This window comes from Hylobates moloch, unplaced genomic scaffold (assembly GCF_009828535.3).
Source record: "Hylobates moloch isolate HMO894 unplaced genomic scaffold, HMol_V3 SCAFFOLD_3, whole genome shotgun sequence".
Lineage (NCBI taxonomy): Eukaryota > Metazoa > Chordata > Mammalia > Primates > Hylobatidae > Hylobates > Hylobates moloch.
This window is the reverse complement of record NW_026652278.1, coordinates 101,090,316-101,115,411: the sequence shown is the minus strand read 5'-3', so window position 1 is coordinate 101,115,411 and position 25,096 is coordinate 101,090,316. Positions and strand designations below refer to the sequence as shown.

General features: G+C 42.9%; 1 protein-coding gene across 16 annotated transcripts in view; it reads left to right on the top strand.

Annotated features, from left to right (window-relative positions):
* The window catches only part of KIAA1217 (KIAA1217 ortholog), an 877,411-nt gene that overhangs the window by 790,591 nt on the left and 61,724 nt on the right, over nucleotides 1-25,096 (top strand). For 15 of the 16 annotated variants that reach the window (XM_058436624.1, XM_058436625.1, XM_058436621.1 and 12 more), the window contains one exon: nucleotides 11,566-12,398. In XM_058436624.1, the coding sequence (XP_058292607.1) occupies nucleotides 11,566-12,398 (833 nt within the window). Of the gene's footprint in view, nucleotides 1-4,872; nucleotides 5,116-11,565; nucleotides 12,399-25,096 lie in introns of those variants that run through there. The other variant, XM_058436627.1, reaches the window with a different exon arrangement.

Here is a 25,096-nt window from a genome sequence, read left to right as displayed (position 1 = left end):
ATCACCTCATTGTGTAAATTTAGGCATGTTATATCATCAAACTAAAATATATATATATTTTAATTCTCACGTTGTTGTAATCATCCTAAAGTTATATAATGCTCTACCTAGCTATTTTTGCTCACAATATAATCAATTTGGTCAGTTTCTCCAGTGAAAAGAAAGAAGAGCACAGAGTGCAGCGATGGAGACCCTGTGCCTCTGTGGGCAGTGCATGCATCTCTGAGGGGTGTGGTCCTGGGAATGTCACCCCGTAATAGAATTAGGGTTATAATGGTAAGGGATTTTAATCAGCTAAGGCTCAGATATTTTATTTCATAAGTAATCTGGTGCCTATGACTGATGATGACTTTGTGCATGTGTCTGTGCGTACATGTATGTATATATGTATACATATATATAACTTATGTGGTATGGTGATATCTATATAGTACTAAGTGATGTATAATATAGATAGGTATATATAAGTATAATATATATAAGCATATATACTGATATATCTATTAGTTAAATATAACTAATATATAACTAATTATATAACTTACTCATTTTGAGGCAAGTAGATAAAACCTAATTGTAAGTCAAGAGAGGCTCTAAATCATTAGAGCCGAAGCCCAGTGAGATGCCACAGTGATTCTTTGCCTTTGCTGTGAAAATATGGACCTGTGAATGGAGTGAGGTACTTCTCAGACAGACTTGTTCATGTTTCACACCAAGGCCAGAAATCAAATAAGGAATCCGTCGGTGATCATGCGTGGGCGGGCATGAGGAGCATCGTTCTTTGCAGAATAGCTCGCGGTGTCCTGAAGTACACAGCGGGTCACATGCAAACAACCAAGGAAGCTGGGGTTCTTGCTGCTTCACTGCTTAGCAGCTATGGGAAGCTGGGTGAGGTTCTTAACTCCCTGCACTTCTGTTACCCAACCATTCAAAAAGACATAGGTTACCTGTCCTGTGTCTTTCACTGAGTTCTGGAGCTCATGAAATGTCACAATTGAGAGCCCTTTGTAAACTACAAACTGCTGGGTGATTATTGGAGTGTTTGTGGGTGGGGTATGGTGAGCACAGGGATTTGAAATCCCTTGTTAGAATATGAAGTGTCACAAGCAAATAAAGCAATATATCCTACATGGCAACATGTGGTTGACAAGTTAAATAGGAGTTTCAAGAACTGTCACAAAGAGAAAAATAAAGTCTAAGGCACTAAAAAGTTGTAGTTGGGTGCCGTAGATAACTTACTAGCATCCAATCTAGAAAACATTAAAAGGGAGCTGTGCATAAAAGAACAAGGTCCGTCCAGGAAATGGGTGGATGTGCAGAGATGGAGATAAGAGAAGGAGTTATTTGTACCATCTGTTGCAAGTGGTATAAAGAAGATATCATTTTACAAACTGTAACTATTTTCGGTACAAAAGGAGGTTGTCCTTGGCCTGGAGAACATGGGAGTAGCCCAGGAGAAGACTGAGTGTCAGTGAGAAGGACATTTTTCTTTTATCCATCCTACAGCACTGCACAGTTATTGATTGTGGCTTGGAAGCGAAATGATTTATTTAACATTACTTCTTTATTCTGTTCCAGATTGAGATCTTTAATCACTGTTGGGCCCAGGACTGGTCAGCCAGGTCTGGCCACTGGAGGGCTCAGCGGAGTTCATGTGTCAAAAGAGTTATAGAAATAACGCTCATCTTAAATACAGCCGTAAGCTAACCGCTGACTGGACCATCTCTTTCCTGGGAATTAAATAATTTTGGCAGCAGTCTGTCTGTCTGTCTCATGTCTGGGAGACATTCCCTTTACAATCAAATGAAACAATAGGCTAACTAAAACCTTACAAATGGCAATCTTCCCAATTTTACCAATGCAAACAAGATGAATTTGAAATTTTCTCAAAGTAATAATCCCTTCCCTTCCTAATATCATCTTCATATCTGTAGGCACAGTTTAGATTTTCTTTGAGCAAATGTAATTTTTTAAAGCCAATGAAGAAATGAATATGAAAGGGGAAATAGGAATGAATATGTGTCACAATACTATTGGCCTTACTAGACCATAAAAATTACTTCCTGTTGAGGTAATCCTGAATATTTCCTAGCATGTCCATTCTTAACACTGACTCAGAAAGAATACATTGCTTCCACTTTGCTTTTAGGCCCAGTCAATGAAAGGAAGAGGGAAAATGAAGAGTAGGACACTTTATACGCTGCTGGGAAGAGTAACGTAATAATGGCTGTAACGTCCCTAGGTAGAGGAGGCAGACAAGGATCTGGTGGAGTAATCAAACCAAAGCATGGGGGTGTTAGTGGTTGCACACACTCATACTGAACCAAACTTTGTGGTGAGTTAGCCTGAAAGAGCCCTTCTCTGGAGAATGTGCCTTCCACTGAGATGAAGCCACTGGGTCCTAGATGGCACCAGGATATTGTTTAGGAAATTGGCTCATCTGGTTCATTATCGGGTACTCTGGGGCCTTTGGAGATTGAACTCCACCTCTCTCTTGGGTGAGCTCGGCGCTTGCCAAAGAGCATTTAACTCATCCTGATTCACTGCAGGATTGGGCTGGCTTTCAAACTCCTGACAGTGAATTACTGCTCTGGTAATGACGAATCCATGCGTGCATGCTACAGACAGTGCCCTGGAGCATTTTGAAAGTGAAAGGAAATTGCTGTGAACCTGGCAGGAAGGAAGGGAAGGGAGAGGTAAACTAGACTTCTCATATTGAACCGACCGACTCTCATTGTAACAGGGTCAACAGAAGCCACCTCTCTCTAGTGTAATGGACATGGTTTCTTGTGGTTTTTCGTTTTGTTACCTTTTTTTTTTTTTTGGAGACAGAGTCTCACTCTGTCACCCAGGCTGGAGCGCAGTGGTGTGATCTTGGCTCACTGTAGCCTCTCAACCTCCCGGGCTCAAGCAATCCTCCCACCTCAGCCTCCCAAGTAGCTGGGAACACAGGCATGCACCAGCATGCCCAGCTAAGTTTTTACTTTTTATACAGACTGGGCCTCCCTATGTTGCCCAAGCTGGTCTCAAACTCCTGGGCTCAGGGGATCCTCCTGCTTCCACATCCCAAAGTGCTAGGATTACAGGCGTGAGCCACATAGCACCTAGCCCACAGCAGATATGGGATAACATGTTGAACATGGCATGACTTGCTTAGCCAAGCAGCAGAGAGACAGAGAGAGTTCACTGCTTTGTTTCCTGGGGGACAGCCTGGCCCTAGACCCTTCACATATAGCCACTGGAACAAGCAACACTGCCCATAATAAGCAGGTAAAGAAGAATTGTAAGAGCCATGTCTGTTAGCACACCTCACGCCATAAGACAGGGTCTTTGGAGGATGTGATAGGGGCGGCATCGTGGCCTAATCAGACAAGGGGGACCACCCCTCCATCCCCCTTCCTGGAAAGTACGTGCTTGACCAAAGACACAAAACCTGCCTAATGTATACCAGATTCATCAGAAGCTGATAGTGTGTGCCTCCCATACTCTGGTGAGAAATAACAAACCCTTGCTGATTAGATTAAAAATCAAAACAAGAGCTTCCACATTCCTTCTACTGTTTTCCGACCTCTTAGGTGGCATCTGTTACAACCACTTCATCCAAATATTGTTCCTAGTGAGACATCTTAGGAGTGTGGCAATGTCACGTGCTCCATTTGCCTCCTTCTTTAATAACCACAAAGTGATTTGATGGCAGTAAACAGTTTTTTTAGAAAGCCTGCAAAGGACTGGATTTGAACTTGAAAGACGTCATGGAATTCTTTTGGTCAGAAAGAACAACCTCTAAAAGCCTTAAAATGTTTTAAAAATGCACAGGCTGCCCAGAGCGTGGTAGTTGGGTGTGGCGTGAAGCCAGTGGGGCTTCCAGCCCAGTGAGTGGAGTTCCTTGTCACCGTATTCCCACTTGGATAGCTTTCGGTTCCACCCAGTCCCCAAGGGCTCAGAAAACATGATGGTAATCAGAGCCTGCCTGCGAGCGCAGGAGATGCTTCCTTTCTCCCCCACCTTTTGCTAGCAATGCATTAATGCCCATCCTCCGCTGAGAGCTGCAAGTCACTTCGTGTTGTGGACATGCACCTTCTTGCACCTGTTCCCCTGGAAGAGACCAGCTGTGCTGACAGCGGTTGCAGCCAGAGGTCTCTGGGGATTGCCTACCTTCTCGTCCTTCATCTTGTTTAGGGTGCGGCAGAAGGGCTCTGGTTTCCTTTCCAGAATCCCCTCTGCACAGCCATGGTTTGCCCTCTCTATCTTTCCTTCTCATTTCAGATGTATTTTCCAGGGTGATTGCAGTTCCTTGCCCGGCGCTATGTAGGACTGATTAATGGCTGCTACCCAAAGTTCAGCATGGTAAAACAGGGCTGGTTAATTAATAGACAGCCTCCTTATCTCCCTCATGTTTTCCCTCTGGTATTAAACCAGGGGAAGAGGCTTATGTTTCCTTCAGCTGCCAATTGCCAGACTTCAAAAGTCTGGCAGCAAAGTGGGTGTTGGGTGCTGGTCTAGGTTTTTGCAGTAGCACCTTTAAGTCAACAGAAAACTGATCTGAAAGTTGGCTCTTCTGGATTGAGTATGTTGGGTTTTTTGACAGTTTCATTTCTCGGTGGCTGGTTGTTTGCCCTTTTTAATGATCCTGTTTGCCTTCAGTGAAATATATTTTGTAATATTTCCTTTGCTGTTAACCCATTTACCTAGGCCGTTTAAAGTTCCTTCATTGGTGTTTTCCCTGTAAGCAATTGTTGAAGGACTGAGTCACCCATGAGGTAGCCTGTGGTTGGATGTGGGCTGAGGTTATTCAGTGACTAATTTCCAAGGGGAGGAGAAATTGACTTAGCACAGGGAAGGTTACTTTTTATCCATGCCAGTGTCAGCTTCTCTCCGAAAACTTGGTAATACAATATGGTCTTTATTGGTTGTGAACACTCGAGCTGAGAAACATTTTAGGATCTCTGTGTCTTTTGTGATGATTTTGTTTCTGAAGAGGAAGCTGTCTAAAATATTCAAATGTGGAACCAAGGATTTAGATGAAGCCAGCAAACAAAGGAATCATGTAATCAGGACCTGAGCGAATGTGCTTACTCACGGCGTTAGTTACACAGGTGATTTCCTTAAGAAAAAGTAAGTGGCTTTAATTCTTTGAGGGTGAAAGAGTGTCATACGATTCCTTTTCAGTTTTCTCTGCTTACTTCATTGTGTGGTCTGATTGAGTGGAACGTTTACAAATTCTAGACTTGGAAGGGTGGGGTTTGACATACAACAAACTGTACGTAATATTCCTTTTCCACAAGCAATATATATATATATAAATGCTCCACAGACATGATTACATGAGGCAGTTTCCCAAGATGATTTTAAACAAATATTTTTTATACTAGGTTTTTTTTTTCCTGGAAACAATTTTAATATGTTGTTTCTTATCTTACCTTCAAGAAACTTCTGAATGAGTGATATTCGATTTGACTTACGGTTCTGTTGGGAAATAAAATATAGCTGCATGTAAGAATTTCTAACTCAGACTTCAGATCTTAATTTGAAATGGCCCCAGATATTCTCTGGTGTTTCAGAAGTATGGTGTAAACAGCATTTTGATCCGTGTGCAGTCTGTAGACAGGGACACCAGCCTCTCAGCCTGCTATTATGATGAGGCTCTTGAAGAAACTACCCTCTTTCTAAGAACTGGAAGAACTCAAATAACAAAGAGACAATAGAGATTTGGGCAGTAACGGAAAGAAGAAAAGACAGTGCCTAACCAAGCAGATGAATGAGGTAGAACAGTCTTGTTCATATGTTGCCATTATATCTAGTGCAGATGAATGAACATTTTCTGTGTCTGGGCTTAGGTGCAGGCAAATAGGTATCTGTGTTGTATTCAGAAAAGGGGTTAGAAGAACCTTTATTTTTCTGTGTCAGTCATCTCTTTCTTGCTGTAAAATGAAATTGTTTAAAGCTTACATTATGACAATAGTGTTGAAATTCTGTGGGGAAAAAGTGTCAATGACACAATATAGCTAGTTACTTACACTCACTAAGGGAAAACAGATGATAAGATTAGTAGCATCAGAGAGATCGGTGGTAGAATAAGGAACTGGGATATATTAATGTGAATGGCAACTCGTGTGTGTGTATGTGTGTGTGTGTGTGTGTGTGTGTGTGTGTTGCTTATTTATTTTCTTTATAAGTTTAGTATAATTTTCTCCCACAAGGTCTGACTTTGAGTACCAGCGCAGGAAAAACCCAGTATGTATTTAATGCCATGTCTTTACTCATTAGCCAAATAACAGTTAAAAACCAAAACAAAATAAGTCTGTGTTGGTGACAGATTCTAGGAAGATCTCTCCTTAGTAAGAATACCCGCATCAAAGGCTGAGTTTGTTTTAAATTGTGAATTATACAATCTTAACCATCATGCTGCTTCAGTCTATCAGATTCTGGAGTCTCTAAATTCTACTTTTTATTGCAAGTGTGACCTTGGAAATCACACTGAAGACTTGAAAACATCCCTCCAGTGATGTCCCCTTACCTTCCCCCACATCTTAACAGTGAGTTGCCTTAGGTTGGTCCCTGTCTTTTATGGTAGGATTCCCAAGTTGTCTGATCATAAGGGTTCATCCTAGTTGTGGTTTTAAAACAAATTTTTCCCACTCTATATTGGGATCATTGTGTCACTTTTCTTCTTGGGCTCTATTTAGAGCCAAGCATGAAATACATGATCCTGGTTCTTTTTAAAACTCCGTCTTGGAAAGTCAGTCATAGCTTGGCAAACCTACATAAGAATTCTGCCAAGACTTCTGACGTCTAAGTCACCTGTGTTGATAGAGACATTCAACCTCAGATTACCAATTCTGTCATAACTGAATGTTTGTATTCAGCGCCACTGTGGATAACTCAGGTTGACGGTGACTCTTTCGGTGACCCTTTGGGATGATGGCAAGATTATTTTGAAGTGGACAGGGAAAGACACACTGTCCACTTCAAACAAGTGGAAAGACACACAGGATTAGCTCCAGACCCAGGATGCTGACTGTTCGTGGCAAGCATCCATCCTCTTTGGCTGAGGTCCCATTCTGGTTGGTTGGTGTCCATGCCATACTGGATATTAGCTGTAAAATATTTCGACTATCACTGGCGTTTCCCACATGAATGCCCAATACAATGTATCAGAATTACTTTTAGTTAATTGTTATATTTCTTTCTAATCTCATCTACACATACCATTAGAAAATCTAATGAGATATTCTAATTAGATCTTTAAATGTTTCATTTTAAAGGTTATTAATATATCTCCTAACCATTTTTTGCATGTCACCAAGCATGTTTTTAAAATACCTATGTAAATACCTTTGCTGTTTTCAAAGAAGTGTACTCAACTTTTTATGAATTTAAATAAATTTTACATTTTCTTTTTACTAATATTCTTTATCCTTTTGGACAGTTCTATACTCCCTAGAATTATTTTATTTTATTTTATTTTATTTTATTTTACTTTACTTTATTTTACTTTATTTTATTTGAGACAGAGAGTCTTGCTGCATCGCCCAGGTTGCAGTACAGTGGTGCTTTCTTGGCTCACTGCAACCTCCGCCTCCCAGGCTCAAGCAATTCTTGTGCCTCAGCATCCTGAGTAGCTGGATTACAGGCACATGCACCATGCCTGGCTAATTTTTGTATTTTTTATAGAGTCGGGGTTTCGCCATGTTTCCCAAGCTGGTCTCAAACTCCTGGCCTCAAGTGATCTGCCCACCTCAGCCTCCCAAACTGTTGGGATTATGGGCGTGAGCCACTGCACCCAGCCCCTAGAATCTTAATGTCCCTTTTTACACTCCTGCCAAAAAGAGGAAAGCTTCTACTGGTTAATTGGGGTCATAGTCCCTCAGATGAAGATGTATTCTGAAGGTGGCTAAGGAAGGAAAAGAGAACAGGGAATAGTGATTGACCTAGTTAGGACTGTTGTTCGTACCAAGAGGGCTCTAGATATTATATTGATTGATTGATTGAGACAGGGTCTCACTTTGTCACCCAGGCTGGAGTGCAGTGGTGTTATCTCGGCTCACTGCAACCTCCGCCTCCTGGGTTCAAGCAATTCTCCTGTCTCAGCCTCCCGAGTAGCTAGGACTACAGGTGCACGCCACCACGCCCAGCTAATTTTTGTATTTTTAGTAGAGAGGGGGTTTTGCCACATTGGCCAGGCTGGTCTCGAGCTCCTGACCTCAAGTGATCCACCTGCCTCGACCTCCCAAAGTGCTGGGATTACAGGCCTGAGCCACTGTGCCCAGGCAGTTCTACATATTTTAAATATTTTTCTGGAATTAATAACAATAATGACAACAGTACCTACTATTTGTTGTATGTGATTTGCCTTGGACACTGTGTAATGCTTTATAAACAGTGGCATATTTGAATCGATGTGATGAATTTATCTGGATGTTTGTTTTGGTTGGTTATTGCATTGTGTAATCTGATTATGTGGGGAATTTGCCCACATATCCGCTGCTCGCTGAGCCAGTCCCTCCTGTATTTTATGACCTGTGAAGCCCTGTGTTGCTTCCTGCTGAGCCATACTTTGCTTTTTATTGAGCCCTGAATTGTGAAGGCAGAGTGAGAGAGGTATTTATAGAAGATCCGTGTCACTCTCCTGCAAAACCTGTGTCACGCGGTTGCCCAGCCTCCCTGGAATGAGCATCAATCAGGTGTATTATCATTCAATGACCTTGGGACTGTCCCCTCTGGTCTAAAGCACTGAGCACCTGAGTCATGAGGGTGTCCAAGGAGCAGGGAGGACCTCATGGGCTGGAGCATCAGGGCAGGGGCCATGCAGAGCAGACGCACCTGGAGCCTGACCTCGAACCTTCATATGGATCCCCAAGACACCCTGGGGTGAGGACGGCATCAGGATGTCACAAGTTACGTTTAGAGAAGGGAGAATGGATTAGCCTATCATAGTGGGAGCTCTGTGTGTAAGTCTTGGGAGGGGAGTAGGGAGGAAGTGGAGATAAAATTGTAATTGTGAGGGAGGAGCCTGCATACTCCAGGGGGCCGGGAAATAGCCCCTGTAGGAGCCAAGAGGCCAATTCCATGGTGCCCAGGTCATGTATTCAAAAAGGGCTCCATTTTGTTGCTACATATTCGCACCTTATTTGCACTTCTCATTGGTCACTTTCATTATGAAATCCACTTGTCTATGTAAAAGTCACAGGGCAGGTATTCTACACTGCTGGATCCTTCCAGGAACAAGATAAGGAAGCCGTGGGAGTCCCACTGGTTGTTCCTGCATTCTCATCTACGAAGTTTAAGAAAACAGGTGCCCTCTCCATGGCGCTTGGGAGTTTCCATGGAACTTGGGGGCTTATTTAGAACTGTATCCTAGAATAACGCCAGGCACTTATCAAGTGCTTGGTAAATACTCTTTAATACATGCAGTGAATTTTTGCGATAAAGAAGCAGTTAGTTTGTATCCTGTGCATTAGGTTCTGTTTCATTTTCAACCTTCTCCTGGTGCCTCTACTATCCCTACTGTCTTCCACATCACCCACATCATGGGGTCTCTTGGCTGCTCATCTTGGTTCTTGCCACTCAAGCCCTCACCTCTTTCCTCAGGTCCCTACCTCATCCACCCTCCAACCATTTATACCCTTCTTTTCTGTCACATCTACTGGAAGTCAGGATAGGAACTGTGGTCTCCTGTGACCTCACCAATAGAACTTGAAGAATGGATGGAGCCTGTTTCTCCTCCCCTCAGTTATTTGGAGAATCTCAGTGGTCATTTCCCCATTGCACCTTGACCAAAGCAAAAATATATGAAATCATCATATCCTGAATTAGTTTGTATTTTTTATTCTACTCCCTTGCTAAACACAGTAGCATAGTTGCAAATTACAGTTGACCATTGAACAAGGTGGGAGTTAGGGATGCTAACTCCCCCACACACAGTAAAAAAAAAATAATCTGTGTAGAGGCCAGGCGCAGTGGCTCATGCCTATAATCCCAGCACTGTGGGAGGCCGAGGCAGGCAGATCACCTGAGGTCAGGAGTTCGAGACTAGCCGGGCCAACATGGAGAAACCCCGTCTCTACTAAAAATACAAAAATTAGCTGGGCGTGGTGGTACATGCCTGTAATCCCAGCTATTTGGGAGGCTGAGGTAGGAGAATCACTTGAACCCAGGAGGTGGAGATTGCAGCGAGTGAGCTGAAATCGCGCCACTGCACTCCAGCCTGGGAGACAGAGCGAGACTCCATCTCAAAAAAAAAAAAAAAAAATCTGTGTAGAACTTTTACCTCCCTGCAAACTTAACTACTCACAGCCTGCTGTTGACCAGAACACTTACAGATGACATGAATAGTCGATTAACGCATAGTTTGAATGTTATATATATTATATACTGTATTCACATAATAAAGTAAGCTAGAGAAAAGCAAGTGTTCCTAAGTAAACCATAAGGAAGAAAAAAATCTGTTTCCTATTTATTAAGTGGAAGTGGATCATCATAAAAGTCTTCATCCTCGTCAACTTCATGTTAAATAGGTGAGAAGGAGGAAGAGAAAGGCTTGGCGTTGCTCTCTCAGGAGTGGCAGGGGAGGAAGGAGATCTGTGTATAAGTCAACCCACACAGTTCAAAGCTGTGTTCTTCAAGGGTCCACTGCCATTGTACTTTTATTGCTTAATTATTTCCTTCCAGCCTTTCCGTGCTGATTTCTCATAGGCTCACATGAAGAGTTGGTGAACAAATGAAACTTCCCTTCCAGGATTTCCCCCATGCATCTCCTTTCCCCCTGCTCATCTCCCTAGATTGTATCCACTTTGAAAGATGGGAAACATGGTTACTATTTCCCAAGGCTAACAGTAGAAAAATGTGCTCAGGACAAGTTTTAGAAGACTCAACGTTAGCACTATTGATACACTAGACCTGCATTTATTAAGCAGCGTCTTTAAGAAGCTGTGACATTAAAATTTAAGCCACCACACGATTTTTTCCTGAAATCCCACAAAATTGCACTCTCCATCAGGTGTATTCATTTCTTGTGGTTGCTGTAACAAGTTACCATAAATTTAGTGGTTTAAAACGCCATAATTTTTTTAAACACCATAGGTGTATTTACTGTTATGGAGATCAGAAGTCCCAGGTGGATTTTGCACGTCAATATCAATGCGTCGTCAAGGTCACCCTCCCTCTGGAGACTCCAGCGCGGGATCCATTTCCTCACCTTTTCCAGCTTCTAGCAGCTGCCCACATTTCTTGGCTCATGGCCCCTTCTCATAGCACCTTCCAAACTCTTCTAACTCTACTTCCATCATCATAGATCTCCCCTGGAGCTGATTTCCCTGCCTCCTTCCTCCAAGTATAAAGACCCTTGTGATTGCCTTGAGTCCACCAGGATAAAGATCTCCCATCTCACCATCCTTAACTTCACCCCATCTGCAAAGTCTCTTTTGCCATGTAAGGAAACATATTCACAGATTCCAGGATGAGGGTGTGTACATCTTGCAGGGGAAGCCACACGGTTACACACTGAGACTTCTCTTGAAACACAAATATCAGAGTCAACTTTCTAATCCCTTGTTTTCTTTTCAGATGCAGAGAGAACTTGTTTATGCAAGAGGAGATGGCCCTGGGGCCTCTCGCCCCGGATCTACTGCTCATCCACCCCATGCGATTCCAAATTCCCCACCGTCTACTCCGGTGCCCCATTCCATGCCCCCCTCCCCGTCCAGAATTCCTTATGGGGGCACCCGCTCCATGGTTGTTCCTGGCAATGCCACCATCCCCAGGGACAGAATCTCCAGCCTGCCAGTCTCCAGACCCATCTCTCCAAGCCCAAGCGCCATTTTAGAAAGAAGAGATGTCAAGCCGGATGAAGACATGAGTGGCAAAAACATCGCAATGTACAGAAATGAGGGTTTCTATGCTGATCCTTACCTTTATCACGAGGGACGGATGAGCATAGCCTCGTCCCATGGTGGACACCCACTGGATGTCCCTGACCACATCATTGCATATCACCGCACTGCCATCCGGTCAGCGAGTGCTTATTGTAACCCCTCAATGCAAGCGGAAATGCATATGGAACAATCACTGTACAGACAGAAATCAAGGAAATATCCAGATAGCCATTTGCCTACACTGGGCTCCAAAACACCCCCTGCCTCTCCTCATAGAGTCAGTGACCTGAGGATGATAGACATGCACGCTCACTATAATGCCCACGGGCCCCCTCACGCCATGCAGCCAGACCGGGCCTCGCCGAGCCGCCAGGCCTTTAAAAAGGAGCCAGGCACCTTGGTGTATATAGAAAAGCCACGGAGCGCTGCAGGATTATCCAGCCTTGTGGACCTTGGCCCTCCTTTAATGGAAAAGCAAGTTTTTGCTTACAGCACGGCGACAATACCCAAAGACAGAGAGACCAGGTAAGGTGCAGTGAGGGTGACCGAGGGTGGTACCTGGGCCCTTGTGTCACTGTGGGCTGCTCTACAGGGGCCAAACCAACAGAATAAATGTCTGAGCACCCACCTCTGCAGCATGCCCTGTGGATGCTGCAGGAGTCACAGAGTGGTATCAAAGCCACCATTGTCTGCAAATAGTTTCTAAATTGGCAGGGGTTACAGCCATTAAGCCATGTTCAAGAAGACAGGTGCAGCAACAATAGTAATCAGTCCCTTGTGCCTCTGGAGCGTGGATCTAACAGTATTATCACTTCTATAAATCTGAATAATTTGGAAGAAAATTGTCATTAGCAGAAGCCAGATGAAAAGATCAAAAGGTCATAATAATTGATCTGCCACTGCTGAAAATAAGGAGTGATTTCAGTTTTAACTGTTGGAAATGGCAGTTTGTGTTTTTCCTTGTGGAATACAATTTTGTTTTCTCATCTGGTTGTGGGAAGTGGAAACAATGTGTCTGTTTTCTAGGAGGATAAAAATCTGAATTTGGATGAAAATAGAATGGCTTAGATTTAATATTTATCTAGGAGTGGTGCTGAAATGAGCAAAATTTTTCCAGGGAAAGACTCTCTGGGGACTTGAATTTCTTTTTAAATAGACATATTTTATAATTTACCAATTCAGAAGCTTCCTAATCTATCTTGAAAACCTTCCAAAGTTCATATAGTAATAGAAAAGCTAATTTTGATAAAGGGAATTTCTCTAGCCTGAATTGGTTGAAACAAGTCAACATAATAATCATAAAAATCTAGCCAAAGAAATTGAGTCCAAAGGAGGGTTAAGCTTGCTGCTACCTATTGTTATATATGAATCAAGGGGGTATGAAAAATAAGATGTCCAGGCCAAGTGTGGTGGCTCACGCCTGTAATCCCAGCACTTTGGGAGGCTAAGGCAAGTGGATCACCTGAGCTCAGGAGTTCTAGACAAGCCTGGCCAACATGGTGAAACCCCATCTGTATTAAAATTACAAAAATTAGTCGGGTGTGGTGGCAGGTGCCTGTAATCTCAGCTACTCGGGAGGCTGAGGCAGGAGAATCGCCTGAACCTGGGAGGTGGAGGTTGCCGTGAGCCAAGATCGCACCATCACACTCCAGCCTGGGGGACAAGAGCGAGACTTCATCTCAAAAAGAAAAAAAGAAAAAAGAAAAATAAGGTGTCTAGATATTCAGTTATTCAATACCTTATTAGAACCACTGCTTCTCACTAAAAAATGTTAATATCACTTACTATTATATACCATATAAAAAGAAGGCCAAAATTGTTAATGGAATGTGACCTGTCTACCTTACTATTTTCACACACAAGTCAGAAAGCCCTGAAGTCCTCTTTGGCACAGTTTTATTATGAAAGGGCAATCCCTTCTTACTTGTTCAGTTACAGGGAATATCATAGCAGAAAGATTTCAGGAGATGGAAAGAGAAAGAACATGAAAGTTTTGGGATCATTAATGAAACAAAAGTTCTAACTCTCTCATGTAGCTAGAATAACAACAACAGTGAATGGCTTGATGATGCAGGACTAAGAAAAAGTAAGGATTGTAAAATAGTATTCATTCTCTCCTTTCCAAAGTCCTCATGAAGTGAAATTCTAAGCGTCAGAGAAAGGGACTCTTCCCATCACTGCAGAGAGCTAAGGGGTATAGAATAAACACTCATAGTGGTTCATGGGAACAGACCAATGTGACATCTGGAGAGGAATCTACCAAGATGTGCCATAAGTCTTGGAAGCCTGTGTTGCATACTTCACAGAAAGGATAACACACCTGTCCCCTTTGGCGGGCTGTGAGGTGCTGGTTGGGAAATGGTATGTCACTGAGGGGATGGAACTTACAGGAGCAAGAATTTAGTCCAGGAAACAATAAAGATAATTTGTCTCCTGCATATAATGTTGAGAGCCAGAATCCATCCTCCCCGTCATCCCTCTGCCTCCCACACTGACCTGTCCTAGATAAAAGAGCATCAGGAGCTTGATTTTGCCATGATCATATTGAACTGTTTCCACCCCAGTTCTTGGATGATAAAAACCTGAATTTGCATGAAAACAGATTAGTTTAGATGTAATATTCTTTTGGGAATAGTGCTGAAATTATCAAAATTTTTGGCCAACCAAAGATGGTGTCTGCCTTCTTTCCAGAACCTAGCTCAGTGTCATCCGTGTAATTACCACACACACACAACTTAATGTACATCCTTGAGCCTCACTTTTCAAGAGATTTAGTTATGGAGAGAATAAAACAAACCCTCTGCTGACCTGTGGAGTCATCTCTGTATGAGATCAAAATCTTGAAAGATTTTAGCTTTTGGTACTATGGGTATTCTTTGAGGGCCTCCACTCCTTTTTTAAAAAAGATCTGCCAACCCTAGAGACTTCCATTCTGTAAAATTTCAGAAAATTCTATGGACTTCAGTTTTACATGTTAGAAAACCTTTTTAGAAAATCCAAATTATTCTATTTCCAGATTAACAAATATAAGAAAAACTGACCAAACAGATGAATATTCACCTAAAATACACTGTCATTATCACTACTGTATTCTGACATATGATTGTAATTATGAATGTAATTTTACGTTCACATTTTTCGTTCCCCATAATGTAAAATAGCACAGGAAGAATTTTATCTCATACATCTTGCCAAGGTGACTCTCCACCTGTAATCAGCTTATCTCCAGAGGGTGGGATTGGAATGCTTGGGTATATGTGGGCTGGTTAGATTCTCTTTTCCTAGAGACCTGCACATAGACACACAGACACACAGAGACACACACATACCACATGGACACACAAAGACACAGACACACGTGACACACACGAGACAGACACACCTTCACACACTCCCACACAGACACATACACACACACACTCTCTCTCTCTACATTTAGAGTCACTATTGCTGAAAGATCTAAACGCTCCGTGCTAACTCCTCTCAGTCACATGTCAAAGGTGAAGAATAATTCTCTGGTCAAAAGAACTTGAGTCTGGAACTTTTGCCCTCAGCACTCCTACATGCTTCCCCCATTGTTTCTTACATGGGACAAAGTGACAAGGGTGGAGCTCATGCCATACGTCCTCCTCCAAGGACAGCTCAGAATCTGGCCCTGAACTCTTTTAGATATCTTGGTAAGTAGGCTGACATGTAGCATTCTTGGGGAATGTATAGGAAGGAGGTGAATGGCACCTATCATTTATTGAGAGCCTTTTATGAGCCAAGCACTATGTGAAGTGGGTTCTATACATTATACAATGTAATCATCATGAGAACCCAGTGAGATATGTACTATCATCATCTCCATTTTACAGATGCAGAAACTGAGGCTCAGAGAGGTTAAGTAACTTGCCCGAGGCCACAAAGCCAGTAGGTGGCATAAAATGTCCAGGACTATTAAAGAATTCTATATATTCCATACTGTTTACCACTGTGCACTATTCTGCCTTGCAAATGAGAACTATAAGCCCCACCTCCACACAACAGAGAAGTTAATTCAGGAGTGAATTCTGAACATTTCAACCAGAATTCTTCAAAAATTGTTTCAGGACTAGATGCTAAGTAACTGCTCCTAAAGGATATTTACAATCATAAACACAGTAGAATTTGCATAATTATGCTGCTAAATATACACATGCCATTTTAAATATAACTGCCCTAGCTAGTACATTAGCACAATTATGCAGAAATAGGGGAAGAAAGAGGACAACATTTTTGGTAGATGTCATTTCTTTTAATGCATCTGAGTACTATGTCAAAGAAAAATGTTAAAAACAGGAACGTCAGAAACAATTACTGAAGCACAAAATTATAGTCCATTGTCTCATCTATATCATGATGTCATTTAGAAATACTTAATCTGTGTAAGTATTGTTAAAGAATTTTCAGCCCCTTAAAGCTTAACTTCATGAGCACAGGGTCCTATAAAGAACCAATCCAATTTCTGTTGCAATTTAATAATATTAAAAAGCAAATAAATATGAGAGTGTTTTTCATATGAGACTCTCAAGTGACATTTTACATCGAAGATGTGAAGCTGCAAAAACACAGGAGGGAGGCTGAGAAATCGGTGGCTGTGCTTTCTGTTGGCACTACTGGGTTCTTATGCTGTTCTGAAGAGCACTTCAATATAATAGCCGAAATAACTGTGGGATGTTAGAAATCAGAGGGAAAAATTCTTCCTTCCACATGCATACTTTGAAGACATCCAGTGGTAGCTTTTTTGAAGGAACATGATTTGGTAACAGCTCTGTTGACTTGAAAATAGCTCGCTCAAGACTAAGTAATTGAGTCTTGAGTCATATTTAGTCACGTACCTTGTGCTAATGAATTTGGCATCTCTTTCTTTCTAAAGATGCTTCAGTGAGCATCTAGTAATAATAAATTGCATCTAGAATATCTGGAGAACACAGTGTCTGTGGTATAACATTCATGTGATGGTAGGGGTCTCCTCCCAGGAATAACAGGGACTTTGGGGTACAGTGACAGATCATAGCTGCTTTGACTTTCAGAACAGCCATTCTAGTGTCTGAGCTTCTAGAAAAGAAAGCAATCTTGAGTGATGAAGTGGTTTTATCCGAGTGACTTCCATTCAGCTAGGACTCCAAGTAGAGAATAGTCCTAGTGACTAAGAGAGACTGCCCAAGGAGACCATGTGTGACAAATGGCTTAGTGCCTGAGGCTCTGTCTTCTCTAGGCTGTAAAATTACTTCATTAAACAGCATCATTATTTCTATTCATGGCACATAAAACAGCCCTTAAGAATTGTAAAATTCTGGGACATTTATGTTTTGCTATTTTCTATTTGTAGTTTGGATCATATACTATAATGTAAAATACCTTTAGTGAAATAACACTCAAAATTCAAGAGTGCTCATCGCAAAGTGACTACCTTACATTCGAAATATGTAACAGATTCCTCCAAATTCATTTTTCAGGACCCAGTAAACTTGACTGAGATTGTATTTTTACATTATTCTATACCTAGAGCAGCTACATTCAACAAATTAGCATAGAGTTACACTAGGAAGAAAAATTTTGCCCATTCCGAGCACCTATATCTACAGAAAAGCAAGCAACTTGAGTTTCTATTATGATTTTTGAGGCATGGTAGACTTAGCAGAAACTTCTGTGTACAGGAGGAAGCCCACATGGCAACTGGCATCTTGTGTCTGTTGTTAATCATTTCACATCACTTTCTCATTTTATGAGGATTCAGTGTTACTATGTTGGTAACTTTTAAGGGTGAGATGGATCCTTGGTTAAACAGTTGATCAAATGAAAGTCTAAATTCAGATTTATGTCATTGAAAAATGTTCACTGCAACTGGAAGACCTTTGAAGATTTCCTAAACCATGCTTTATCCTCCTAGAGGACAGTCAGTTTGAATGATGGGAAAAGAAGGGTTACTTGGCTTTCCTTTCTTGCTGGTATAGTAAAAAAATGAGCCACGTCAGTGATATCCTAAGTAGTTACAGTTAGCATCTCGGTAAAGCAGAGTTTCCTAACCTCTGTACTGTTGTCAGTTTAGGCCTGATAATTTGGTGTAGGGGGCTGTCCTGTGCATTGTAGGATGTTGTCTTACTCCATTCTGTGTTGCTATAAAAAATACCTGAGACTGGGTACTTTGTAAAGAGAAGAGGTTTATTTAGCTCATGGTTTTAGAGGCCGAGAAGTTCTAGGGCATGGCCCTAGCTTCTGGCAAGGCCTTTTGTGCTGCATCATAGCATGGCAGAGAAGGTCAAGGGAGAAGTGAACCGAGGCAAAGAGGGAGAAACCTAAGGGGGGGTCTTGTTTCATAACAACTCACTCTCATGGGAACAAATTCATTACTGATAGAATGAATCCAATCTCTTAAAAGTGAGAGCGAGAAATCACTCACTACATTGAGAACAGTAAGAGGCCCTTCATGAGGGATCTGCCCCCATAACCCAAACACCTTCCACTAGGTCCCACCTCCCAGCACTGCCACATGGGGGATCACATTTCAACATGAGTTTTAGTGGGGACAAACCATATCCAAACCATGGCAGATGTTTAGCAGCATCTCTGGCCTCTACCCACTGGAAGCCAGTAGCAAATACCAACCACCAATCCTGCCCTAGCCAGGATAATCAAAGACATCTCTAGATATTGTAATGCCCTGCCCAGGGGGTGCACAATGCCCCAGCTTAGAAACGTTGCTCTAAAGGAAACTTGAACTTTTTCTACTTTTAACAAAATAGAGAAATGAAAGAATACCCCATATTCAAGCAGTGTAAATTGTGACATTCGTAAGGCAAGGACCAGGAGAGTTATGACCTCCATTCTGCCCTCTTCCTCTTGATAAAGCAACTCATTATTGATAGAGCTTGCTGTGACTACCTTCGGGTCAATCAATCTGCTCATCAACCAGTTGTTCAGAGGCAGTAACTTGTAATGGATTTCCAAGCCAGAGTGCCTGGGTTCAAATCCCAGTTCTAACACTTGCCAGCAGCTGGGACCTTTGACAAATTACCGAATCTTGCTCTGCTTCCATTTGCTCAACTGTGACATAGAGATAATAATAGTGTTTACCCCATAGGATGCAACAACTCATTACAGTTCAGTGTGTTATGCCAGCCTGGGATATACTAAGTGGTCGAGAGTTTCTAGTTTGAGCAAAGCACTCTACTAAGTGCTACTAAATAGGAATGTAAATACACAGAGTTGGCGAGGATGAGGAACTGCCCGAAGAAGCAGGGAGAGACGTTTCTGAATATGATATCAGAAAACACTTAAGGCGAGCAAGGGTGAGAGAATTAAACTAAATGTGAACACAGAATAGAATGAGCTGGGCTTACAGATCCAAATTAGAATGTTTAGAGTATCAAAACTGCTTTTAAGTTCATTTCAGGAAAGTAGCCAGGGTTGCACATCTGCTTAGGTCTAGGGGCAAAAAGACAAGCTAGGTTCAGGGCATCCTTTTAAAACTGCATCTGAGCTATAAGACTGAAGATAAAGACAGCTAAGCCAGGTATGCGTTAAATCATTAGGTCATCTGTTTTGATGCCTAACAGTGCCTGACTGATTCAGCTCTTGTCTGAATTGCTTTTTCATGTAGCTGTAATTATGGATCAATAAATGTTTATTGAGCTGCTCTTACGTGCTTAGCTGTGGACTGGACGATTTGCTGCATACAAAGAAACTGAGATATGGTTCCCATACACCAGGAACATAAACCATGAAGACAGTCATAAAATATTAAAAGCTTAATATAAACATATAAGCTTTGTCACAGTTTAAGTACAGGAAGCTTCTGAGTTACAAATGCCTACTGAATACCTATTTTTGAGAAACAACCACAATCACAGAATTTCACACTTGATATTTCTTTTGGCTTTGGTGATGTCCAGGGATGCTCTTCTTGTCATTCCTGAGAGTGACAGTGTCTCCTTTTGAGTCAGGGAGGAGAGAAGGGGACATGCCAAGTCACGTGCCACCCCCAGAGGCTTGAGCTCCAGAGGAAGGTCTCTTCCCAGCTTCCCAAAGTCCAGCTTGGAAGTCAGGACACGTTTTCCTTGAAAGCAATGAGGAACAACGACAGGACTAATAATACATTGTAGGTTAAAGAGGCTTCCATGGGCCAGCTGGAAATCCAACCACCATTTATTCCAAGTTCTAAACAATGAAAGTACAAGTAAACTTTTCAATGACAAGCCTGCCATAATTTGGGGTCTGCTTGTACATAATTAATTCCAAAGAAGTGATACAGACAGTAATTGCTATGAATTCAGAAAAGGGAACATTTTCCCAAAGTTATGTGGGTCTGAGAGTCTTCTTGAGAACATCGAGATGGTCTAGAATTGAGGGCATGTACGTAATGAAAAGATGTCATTTGGGAAAGACCAGCTAGTCTCTATCCAAAATTTGCTATACTTTTACCATCATGGTACCTATAAAAATGACGTCTCAACATGATGTTTTGCCAGTCTCAGGAATCAAGTGCTAACCAACCGAATTGTTATTTCATTCACAGGAATGGAATTTCATGGTTAAGTCATATTTGCTAGTTATTCCTTCAACTCCTGAGTTCAGGCAACAGATATTTGATAAACATACTAGACCAACTAACAAATTTATACAGCTAGCTCTATTCTTACACCAGGGATACTCTGTCAGAAATGCCAATGGAATAGCAGCCACAAGGTCTGTGTGCTACTTTAAACAAACCAATCTCTCAAAAGGAAAAGGCATCGTCTGTCACTAATTAGATCAAATTAAAATGTGTTGCCGTATCTCCTTTGAATATTCACGAAGTGCTGTCAATCAGAAGCCCTAAGTCTGAGACCAGAAACTTAAGCCAGAAAAAACTAAATACTGTGAGATTCAGATAACTCCTTCCTTTGCCAACTAGAACTTCTTCAAAGAGAAGAGGAATAGCTTAGGTGCAGAGTAAGCCTCCTGAAAAGATGACAAAATAACTTAATGCAGAATCATGGGATTCCCACCCAACCTAAAGATGGATCATCAAAATAGCCCAGGAGCTGGTAATCCTAGACTCTGTTGACACACCAGACACACAGTTTAGCCTCTCTTGTGATTTACTTGTCCTTCTGTCTGGCGGAAACCATGGAGATTACACTTGTCCTTATTTGAATTCTGTACTTCATTTTTCATGAATGAAGTGATTCAAAAAATACAGCTGGGTCTAAGCATGAATTCTAACTTTCAAAAATCGCAGATCTTAAAAAGTCTCTATTGAACTGGGTGCAGTAGCTCATGCCTGTAATTCCAGCATGTTAGGAGGCTGAGGCAGGAGGGTCACTTGAGCCCAGGAGTTCGAGACCAGCCTGGGCAACATAGTGAGATCCCATCTCTACAAAAGACTTTTTAAAAAATTAGGTGTGGTGGCACATGCTTGTAGTCCTAGGTGCTCAGGAGGCTAAGGTGGAAGGATCGCTTGAGCCCAGGAGTTGGAGGCTGCAGTGAGCTATGATTGCACTACTGCACTCCAGCCTGGGCAACACAGCAAGATCCTGTCTCAAAAAAAAAAAAAAAGTCTGTATATACTCATGCGGGGCCAACTTGTATCACCAGTAAATACTTCCTCTGTCTCCTTGTCCATCCTCAAAGCTAAAGAGACCTTAGAGAATACTGTGTCCTAATATCTGACTTTACAGCAGGAGAAACAGCAAGGAGACTTCCTAAAGGTCCAAGGACGGGAGCTACTCTAGTTAAATGACATTTCGCTATCCTGCTGCCTTAAGGGTGGCTCCAGCCATTGCTCTTGACCTCACAGCCACCCGCTGGGCCACGCCACCCCTATCTCTCACCTGACTTGCTACAGTGGTCTCCCAAAAGGTCTCCCCACTGAGTCCCTGCCCACCTTCCGCCTGTTCTCATTGGGGAGGCCAGAGTGACCCCGTTAAAACGTGAGACCTGTCACGTCGAGCCTCAGCTCAGGACTCGCTGTGCTTCCCCTCACATTTTGTCTTTGCAAGCACAAATAACTAAGAAGACAAAACAAAAAGGAAATGCACTAGAGAGACCAAATATAGCAAACTTTTTTTTCTTTTCCCTGAGTCATTGTTTTATTTCTTTTGAGTCCACCCTAAGATTTACAGCTCTAAAGCAGGCGGGAGTGGGGAGTTCATTTCCACAGTCACCATGAGGTCCACTCAAGAGACCATCTCTCCTGACACCATTTCTCATTTGAAGGTAAATTAGCTGGCCATGTTCAGCTGGCCCATAACGTGAAGCAACTGCTATTCCTACCTGTTTGTACCTGTGCAAAAAATGAGATGTCACTTCCAGAACACAAATGTACCAGATGAGCCTCAGGGAAGAGAAAGAAAATGCAAAATAGGTGATTTCATAAAGCAAGGTGTAGGCTTGCCCTGGGGAGTGGTGGCTCCAGGCACCCAGCAGAGAGCCAACAGGAAGTGAAGTGCCTCACCCTGGCTGTGAGTCACTAAGGGAGGCAGCTCAGTGCCACAGAGAGCCCTGGATCCGAGAGAGCCTGCAGGCTAATTGCTCTGTTTCCCTACGAAAAGCCCTGCCTGGCTAAGCCTCCGGTGTCTTTTGTCCTAATAAGGGGATGATAATCTACTCAAGAGTTCTGTGCAATTTTTTATTTTTATTTTTATTGTATTTATGTGTATTTATGTGTATATATATGTGTGTGTATATATATGTGTATGTATATATATGTATATAAATATAGATATATATTTTTTGAGACAGTCTCTCTCTGTTGCCCAGGCTGGAGTGAAGTGGCGTGAACTCGGCTCACTGCAACCTCCGCCTCCTGGGTTCAAGCAATTCTCCTACCTCAGCCTCCCAAGTCACTGGGATTACAGAAGCCCGCCACCACGCTCGGCTAACTTTTTTGTATTTTTAGTAGAGACAAGGTTTCACCATGTTGGCCAGACTGGTTTCGAACTCCTGACTTCAGGGGATCTGCCCACCTCAGCCCCCCAAAGTGCTGGGATTACAGGGTGAGCCACTGCGCATGGCCTATTTTTATTTTTTAATGTATTATTATTTTAGAGATGTGGTCTTGCTCTGTCACCCAGGCTGGAACGCAGTGGTGCAATCATAGCTCACTGCAGCCTCGAACTCCTGGGCTTGAGCAAGCCTCCCACCTCAGCCTCCCAAAATTTGGGGATTATAAGTGTGAGCCACTGTGCCTGGCAGAGGGACAAGTTCTGTGCAATTTAAATGAAAATAGCTATTAAATCACTTTGTGTACTAGAAAGTTTTCTATGAATAAATGTTTCATTGACATAAAACCATGAAGCCATATAGTTGTGCCAGCCCTTCAGATCTGAGGCGGATTGTGTTCTTATTCCTGACTTGGGGCTGTTTCCTGGTCCCAACCAGAACAGCCTACACAGAAAATGAATTGTGAAATAGATTAAAGGCTGCCTGGAGCCTTCCCTAAGCATGTTTGCTGTGCTGGGCAGAGCACTGCTAGAACCTGGGAAACAAATTGTGCATGCGGGAAACACCAGGCCTGGGTGGGACAGAGCTTGGACCTCCTGGTTGGACCTGCCCGCCTTTTTTTTTTTTTTTTTTTTTTTTTTTATAGCTTCAGTTAAGATCACGGACCCAGAATGGGAAGAGCTATGGGATTTATGTAAATCCCTTCCAACCAGAAGCTTATGTAATTCCAGGATTCTAAGTGAGGCTGGATTTCTGTGGGTAGTGGGCATCAGAGAATGGGTACCCCTGTTTAACAAGGGGTGGGGGCCTTCCGAGACTGTTTCCTCTACAGAGTAAGGGTTCGTTCAGCCTTTTCCGTGGCCTGCCAAGAACTCAACTCCATGTTCCCTCACTTCCTGTAACTGACCTTGTCCAGGACTTTCTGACCTTGGAGAATTCACCTTTGCTCTTTCTGCTGCCTCGTGCATTCTTCCACCAAATGTCTAACTGACTGGCTCTTCTCCAAACTCAAGGCTTTGCCAAATGCCACCAGCTCAGGGAGGCCTTTCCTGGCCATGACACTTGAAGTTGCAACACTCCCCCGCAGTCTCCCATGCCCCAAATGTAGGTTCCAGGAGGGCAAGCCCTGTGCTTTTATCACCATATCCCCAGCATCTTGAGCTGTGCCTGGCCCAAGAAATATTTGTTGAATGACTGAATTTAAAGGGAGATCAGGAAGGCTTACACATCCTCAATGGTTTACAGGTTATAATGTGCTTCCCTACCATTGTTCTCATTTGCCCTCATTTTGACGTCTCTGTAGGGTGACAGCCTTTGGGACAGGTAAGGCAGTTGTTTTCCCAGTTCGATGGTTAAGGAAGCGGAGACTCAGAGACGTTAAGTGACTTCTGAGTGGAGATTTGTATCTCCCCGTGGATGTCTGTTAATGAACTTGAATGCAGCATGCCCAAAAATAAAGTCCTGTCTTCCCCATATCAGGTAACAACAGCTTCATTCATCTAGTCGCTCAGGCCAAAAGCCTTGGTTTCATCTTGATTGCTCTCTCCCCAACCCTGTGTTTGGACACCCAGACCCAGAGAACAGTAAGATCTGTACTCAGAGGTTTCCTGGCTCCAGCCATTGCTCTCGACCTCACAGCTACCCATTGGGCCAAGCCACCTCCAGCTCTCACCTGACTTGCTACAGTGGTCTCCCAAGAGGTCTCCCCACTCAGTCCCTGCCACCTTCAGCCTGTTCTCAGTGGAGGGGGCCAGAGTGACCCTGTTAAAACATGAGACCTTTCACGTCCAACCTCAGCTCAGACTTCCCATGGTTCCCATCACACTCAGGGTCAAAGCGAGAGTCCCTAAGATGACACCCAAGTAGGGAGAATGCCCTTCTCAGCTGGACTGGGACAGCTCCAGAGTATTCCTGTTGTCCTTTTACAATACTTGCAAGGACCAATGGCTCCCCTGTCCACTTCCTGAAGTATCCTGGTGTGGAGGATAAATGATTTGATTCCCCTCGCCACAAGCCCTGGCCAGGTCAACCCTCTGCCCCTCTGACATCATGTCAATCACCCTCCCCTTCCTTCCTTCACTGCAGGCACGCTGGCCTCCCCAGCTCTCCTCAGTACTGCCAGGCATGCTCCTGCCTTGGGCAGAATGTATATGTGTGAGTGCACCTGCTCTTCCCACAGCCTAGAACGTTCCTCCTCCAGACAGCACACATGGCCTGCTCTCTCACTTCCTTCAGGTCTTTATTCAAAAGTGACTTTCTCAGTGAAGTCCTGTCTG